General features: G+C 45.4%; 5 protein-coding genes across 5 annotated transcripts; 4 read left to right on the top strand and 1 right to left on the bottom strand.

The window, feature by feature from the left end:
- Nucleotides 1-1,231: 1,231 nt before the first annotated feature.
- Nucleotides 1,232-2,607, top strand: FOMMEDRAFT_162792 (uncharacterized protein; the record flags this gene model as incomplete). Its single annotated transcript, XM_007272086.1, has 3 exons — nucleotides 1,232-1,553; nucleotides 1,609-1,677; nucleotides 1,730-2,607. The coding sequence occupies 3 exons, from the start codon at nucleotides 1,232-1,234 to the stop codon at nucleotides 2,605-2,607; spliced, it is 1,269 nt and encodes a 422-aa protein (XP_007272148.1).
- Nucleotides 2,608-2,658: 51 nt separating this feature from the next.
- Nucleotides 2,659-3,248, top strand: FOMMEDRAFT_24343 (uncharacterized protein). Its single transcript, XM_007272085.1, has one exon. The coding sequence runs from the start codon at nucleotides 2,932-2,934 to the stop codon at nucleotides 3,178-3,180; it is 249 nt and encodes an 82-aa protein (XP_007272147.1). The 5' UTR covers nucleotides 2,659-2,931; the 3' UTR covers nucleotides 3,181-3,248.
- A 108-nt stretch (nucleotides 3,249-3,356) lies between these two features.
- On the top strand, nucleotides 3,357-4,026 carry FOMMEDRAFT_24340 (uncharacterized protein; the record flags this gene model as incomplete). Its single annotated transcript, XM_007272084.1, has 2 exons — nucleotides 3,357-3,421; nucleotides 3,722-4,026. Coding segments are annotated over 2 exons (225 nt in total), but the record flags the coding sequence as incomplete, so codon positions are not given.
- A 682-nt stretch (nucleotides 4,027-4,708) lies between these two features.
- FOMMEDRAFT_98555 (uncharacterized protein) lies at nucleotides 4,709-5,185 on the top strand (the record flags this gene model as incomplete). Its single annotated transcript, XM_007272083.1, has 3 exons — nucleotides 4,709-4,835; nucleotides 4,913-4,984; nucleotides 5,040-5,185. Coding segments are annotated over 3 exons (345 nt in total), but the record flags the coding sequence as incomplete, so codon positions are not given.
- A 913-nt stretch (nucleotides 5,186-6,098) lies between these two features.
- FOMMEDRAFT_162789 (uncharacterized protein) lies at nucleotides 6,099-6,366 on the bottom strand (the record flags this gene model as incomplete). The annotated part of the gene is made up of 2 exons (XM_007272082.1): nucleotides 6,099-6,297; nucleotides 6,356-6,366. The coding sequence occupies 2 exons, from the start codon at nucleotides 6,364-6,366 to the stop codon at nucleotides 6,099-6,101; spliced, it is 210 nt and encodes a 69-aa protein (XP_007272144.1).
- Nucleotides 6,367-6,400: the final 34 nt, after the last annotated feature.

The raw sequence follows: 6,400 nt of genomic DNA, 5'->3' as shown, positions 1-6,400 counted from the left end.
ATAATTTCCTTTGGAGGGGAGATGAAATAAGGGCAAACATTAACTTACCAACTAAAGCAAGAATCCGGCAATTACTCCCCACATAAATATTTCTAGCAGTGTATATGACACATAAAGTATCTGATATACTTATCACTGTTCAACGTACTACAGCGTAAAAATCAAGGTACGAAGTATGAGGAAGCATGAGGAAGCAACTTCCTTTCCCACGCTTTTGAGCCACCAAAAGTGAACTTCTAAATATAGAATGAACGCGATGACCGTTCGTTGCACTGATCCCGCTTTCCTGTCCAGTTCCACCTTCCAGTAGATCGTTATTCGCCTGTTGGCAAAAATTTCTTAGCAATAAAGAGAGGGGAATGAGTCATAGGCAGAGGATAAACCGGATGTTTCTCATTTTTCACGGATAAAAAAGGAATATATTGAATGACAAAACGCGTAGCTCAAGCGTTGCGCTTAGTCCGTGTGCACGCTCCTTGTTGCTTTTGGACAATAAGTCAGGAGCGCCCAGATTAAGAGAAGGCATCAAGGGACTTCCACGCCATTCACAAGCAATTGCTGACATACTCTTCAATGCGAAACCGATAAAATCTATGGATAAAGCCAAAACAAATAGTTGCCGTACGAGTCCTCGGCGTCATAACCCTAGATCATTCGAGAATTCAAAAGAGAGAAGTAAAATCGTATTGTTCAAGGTCCGGATCTTACCACAATATCTCCTGACCAGAAGCATGGCTTGCACTCGACAATTCGGCTACGAAAGAACAAGAGTCATGCAAACTGCAGATAATCCAATCCATCAATCCGTATCCCCCCCTCCCCTTCCTTTCCATTCTTCTCCAAAGGATCAGGGTAAAGTACGAGGCAGTCCCAGAGAAGAAGAAAAGAAAAATATAACCAGACTATGCATGTCAAAAAATTGCACTGCAGTTCCTTCAATACTCACTGATCGTGGCCTCGGGAATAACCGCCCTTGAAATTTAGGCGATGATTAGGCCTAGAAGACAATGGATAACGAAGATGGTTAGATTTGTACTGATGTGTCTTGATGACGCCCAGACCCTATCGTGAAAGCATATAAAGAGCGTGGCTGTCAAAGTCAACCAACTCAGCACACACACCCCACTCCCCGCACATCCCCACTTCCCACACACAATAACAATTCCTCGGAACAACTTCCCCCGTCAGCGTGTCACATATACAATAGAACACAATGGTTCTCACTCGCGCGATGCAAAGACGACGTGCAAACACTAGCGTCGAAGTAACCAGCAACGACACAACATCATTGACACACACAAGACATTCGCGCGATTCACATTCTGGAATCAATGTCGAGACAATCGGCAGAGAGGGCATCGCCGGCTTTGACGATGGGGCCGAAGGCTCCGTCAACGTCCATGCTAATGCCTCCAGCACCAGCACATCTAGTCACGGTGCCCTTCAACCGAACACAATCAAAGAGGACCAGCCCTCCTCCACAGGATCGACGTCCTCCATTCCGAAGACAGCGCAAGCTGCGCATGTCGTCGAAAAGAAACGTAAACGAAATGGTAAGTCTCCCTCTTCATTCCAGTTCAAAGTTCCTCATTAAAATATCTATTCCAGCCAAGGTCCTTGATAGCCAGCCACAGGCATCGGGATCTTCCACCGAAAGTCCGCAAAATTCTCGTGAAGGTAAGTTAGACCTCCATACGTAAGTGCAGCATTGAGCTGACATAAGGCCCAGAACTTCCGGGAGTCTCCTCCCTGCCCCCTCCCAAGCCGAAGGCTCGTAAAAAGCGTGGCCATGGGTGGACCCGCAGAAAAATTAGAAGGGCGACTACTCAAGGTTGTGCTATCCGGGTAGGCGGCAAACGCCCAGTCGAGGGCGTCGATGGCGAAGAAGACGAGGCAAGGCCAACGAAGAGGCGGCGTATTAGTGAGGAGGCCGTTGCGGGGCCATCCAACGCACGTTCAATGTCGTTGGACAACACGATTGGTGCGACCAACATCCGTCAGCTGCGATCGCGCAGCATCGTCTCTCCCGCAGATCCCGCAAACGAGGGAAGCGACGAGGGAAACAGGACGACGAGGTCGTCATCTCCAGATCGTGCATCAGAACGACCGACTTTAGAAGATACACTAGAAAATGAGGTAGACTTCACTCTCATAAAAACAGAGGATGAAGAGGAGGATCACCTCTGGGATACTCCTCCGCCTCGGGATTGGAGTCTGCTGATGCCAGAATACGAACTGGTAACCGAGGACACGTCCCGATTTGACAGTAACCGGAGTACGCCGGAGCTGACGACTGGACGTGACGGGTCCCATAGGCATAGAAGCGAATCGGCCGGCTCAACGCCCGTAGGAACGCCGCGGGCCCAATCAGCGGACGTCCAATCGTTTGATAGATCCCTTGTGATCGTTCTTCCGGGAACGATGGAGGAAGCGGAGCCACCGGACGAATTGATGGACGTTCTGGATGAGGGTGAGGACGAGGACAAGGACGAGGGTGAGGACGATGTTTCGGTTTCTTCCATCCCTGTTGACAGAAGAAGGTCAAGGGCTCCCAGCCCTCCATCCCTCCCTCCGTCACACTCTGTCTCAAGACTTTCAACTCCCTAGCGTGGTGAGGAGACAGAAAGTGCTAGATAGTTCATATGGATGTCACCAAAAGAAGCGGTTCCATACAGTCTTGAGCGTCACGACCATATCCGACCAAGCATAGAGGTCTCGTATTTTTATCGTTCATCTCGACAGCCGTCCAGAGGAAAATGCGTACGATCAAGAGATCATTCCACACCTCGATTACGGTAACGAACCACAAAGTGGGCCATCTCGTCCTCCTGGCTTCTTGTGTCTGTCTTCTTTTTAGTCCGGGGTGTCGGTAATGTGTCCACGGACTTCGGAATCGACCATCGTCAGCAGAGCGTCTGCTCCTGCTAGATAATGCCTCTCCAACGCTATCCGCCGTTTGTCCGAGTCTTCCGAAGAGTATATCAGCAACTCGACAGCGTCCTCCGATGCAACAGCGAGTTGAACGATATTGTCGGGAGTCCATACAACAACGTCGGTGATAGCCCTTCATTAATTTCGGCACGTTTGTCCCTGCTTTCCGCTGTCCCGCTTCCGCGACCGCACCCTAGCTCCTTCCTCGTCCTTCCGCGAGTGCTTGCTCTCGGCCCGCTCTGTACTTGAACTTGTATCTGTATTTGTATCTCTTGTTTCCTCTTTACTTTCTCTCTGTTTCGCACTTCCTGTACGGCTAAAGGCCCCGTTCTCCCTGTAATAATATAAAAGCGATGCCCAATTCGGTGTCGGCTTTTGGCTTGCTGATCTTTCGAGATCAGTCAAGCCTCCTCATAATCCGAGTACCCTTCAGAAACGAAGATCAAGAAGATTATGTGCGAGACAACAGTAGTAGAGAGTCTCAGCCATCGTAAATTTCTCCAAGTTAGAAGATCCGTACACTTCCGCGGAAGGTGAGATTGGTCAAAAACACCTGGTGTGCACATCTTATATTCATATTTAATAAACACACCACCGGGATAGGGAATGAAACGTCACTCACAAATGGACTCGCTCTGTTTCTATGCTTCAAGGGGACTCTTCACTACCGAGACAGGCTGTAGTCACGATGACTGCAAAAATTATTGGAAACTCATAAGCATTCGGACTGATAAAATGAATTCAGTACGATAATATGCTAATCCTATTGCTGACGTCGCTCACCGACAAGGCGATGTCACGCAATCACTGAAGCCTACCACATGGTGACTCATGGAACCGAGTTTAAGATCCGACGGGATGGAAGGTCCTGCACAACAGTTCAGCAAGTTACCAGGTTTGCAGACTTCCACGATCCATGCCGAACTTTCGTCAAGTATGCAATCGGCTAGCGCTGGCTTTGGACCAGTCAGAGACAAGAACGAGGTGGGGTCGCCCTTGAATAGTGGCACAGAGGATTACTTGGAAAGCTCTAGCTCGCTCATCCTAAATCCTTATTAATGTGTTGAACTAGGATGCGAAAGGAAAGTGGACTTACGAATGAATGGATTGAACGTTCATTGTCTCAGTGGGCTTCACTGAGAGGCCAAAGGATGCAAATAATGGATGTTGACGAGAAATATCGCAAAAACACCACCCCAGAGCGTTTTTACTGGTACACAGGTAGTGATATCGATCTATGAACTCCCGCGCGAGGCATTCGAGTTTTTTTCGCAGCGGATGCAGCCGAAATCGATTGAAGACTGGTTCGTCAACGTAAGCAAGTTACTTCGGAATGGTGAGAACTAAGAGAAAAAACGTACCGTTCGGGTTTATCACCCGAGTTTGTTTTTGCCTTTGTTAGTCTTGATTCGTGGGCCATCAGGGGCTAAAGTTAATCCTCAAAAAACGTTAATAGTGTTCTTTTTGTGTAGCAGAATGAAAGGGACGGGTTAAAGTTAAAGTTTGACATGGTAACAGCAGCTGAATCAAAATGTGTCAATTGTTTCCCACGCATACATTTCAATTTCCGGTTCACAAGTCCGACTTTATTACATCTCCTTCTCCCTCTGTTCTCTTACTATTAGATATCCCGGCCTATCTTTATTAGATCTTTATTAACTGGAAATGGTATGCTTCCCACAAAGCTTCTTTTACTTGTGAATGACAACACTGAAATAAAATTGAACAGACAGTGTGTGGTGACTGTGGTGGTACAATCATAGAATACAATGCAGCAGGCAACGGTTTCTGTGTTGGTTGCGGGACGGTCGTTGAGGAGAATGCAATTGTGCCTGGAGTTGTGTTTAGCGAGTCGTCGAGTGGTGCGGCGATTGTGCAGGGGTCGTTTGTAGGGCAGGGTGCAAGTGAGTAACAGTTGGAGTCCGTGAAGTTGAAGCTAAACTAAGTTATGTTTATGTGTTGTTATTGTTGTTGTGCTCAGCACATTCGAGGATGGGAGTTCCGTATGGGAAGAGGAACACTTCTGAATCTCGAGAGCAGACAATTGATAATGGTATGTTTAAGTTTGATTTGGTGACATGGTCCTCACAGTCACGAATTTGTTATAGCAAGCAGGAAGATCCGGAACATCGGAACCGTTATACGTCTCTCGGGGTTCGTCCAGACAGCCACAATTCGCATGTATACCCTGGCTCTTGAACATAAATATATATTTCTCCAACTCAACCTCTGGCTCCATCAACATCTGTACTAATGCCTTCAGCACCATAAACAGAGCAAGCTGCAAATAGCATAGACCCAAAAGGCAAAATAAATAGTAAGCCAACTTGCTCATTCTGTATTACAGTTGCTAATTAAAATCTATATTCAGCCAAAGCATTTGAAATCCAAAATCAACAAGCCTTGGACCTTTCTAACAGAAGTTTGCAAAATTCTTGCAATGTTAGCTAGACCACAGTATATGAGTGCAGTATAGAGCTGACATAAAGCCTGGAACTTCTTAACATTGCCTTCCTGCCTGTACCCAAGTCTAAGACTTGCAGGCAGTGAGGCTACAGTCAGAGTTGTAAGGAGAGTAAAGTAATGACTTTACAAGGTTGTACTGTCTGGGCAGGCAGGAACCATCAAATCAAGTATGAAGATGACAAAGAAGATATGCCTGAGTTAACAGAGAAGCAGAGTATAGGTAAGGAAACTGTTGCAGGGCTGCCTAACACCTGTTCTATATTATTCAACAATACAATAAGTACAACTAATGTTAAGCAGCTACATCACGAAAAAGTCGCAACACTTGTATTAGATTATAACCAGGTATATTTTATACTTTTTGTAAATTTTGTTGAAGCAATTATATTCTTCATAGGGGTTTTCACAAGTTAATTATAATTTAATGCAAGTATAATAAGAATCTAGAACAATTATTGGAATTACTGTTATTAATTATGATTGTACATATTGTCAAGATATATAAGTGATTATAACATACCTCCCAAAATAATAATGTTAAAATATACTTATTATTTTTTGACAGTATAGTATTCTCTTACAATATATACAAGTCATTACAAGCATCTGGATAGATTGCTTCTGCTTTGCATACAATTTTGTATCAAATAATTAATAAATGTAATTATATTTAATTATTTAATACAAAAAGATAGTGAATATTATATTATTTCTATGGTCCCAATCCCTGCACCACTAGCAGCCTCTGCCTCATTCTTCTGCAAGCAGAATTCATGTTGGTAAAGGATTAACGTGTCCTTGGGCCATACAAAGTAGTCTTCGTCACCATGCCCTTGGTCGTCGCTCAGTCCCTGCAGTTGAATTGCAAGGTCGAGCAGGTTTTGGAGGTTGAGGCTACGCCTGTAAACAGGCTTAGAGTGATTTAGCGAGTACCAATAGAAAGAAAAGATGGACGCACAGCGATGGCATGCAGTGAGTGTGAGTGGTGTATGCAGGTTGAGAT

The sequence above is a fragment of the Fomitiporia mediterranea genome (assembly GCF_000271605.1).
Source record: "Fomitiporia mediterranea MF3/22 unplaced genomic scaffold FOMMEscaffold_29, whole genome shotgun sequence".
In the NCBI taxonomy this organism is placed as follows: Eukaryota; Fungi; Basidiomycota; class Agaricomycetes; order Hymenochaetales; family Hymenochaetaceae; genus Fomitiporia; species Fomitiporia mediterranea.
The sequence above is the reverse complement of the archived record's forward strand: the minus strand, read 5'-3'. Positions and strand labels throughout refer to the sequence as shown.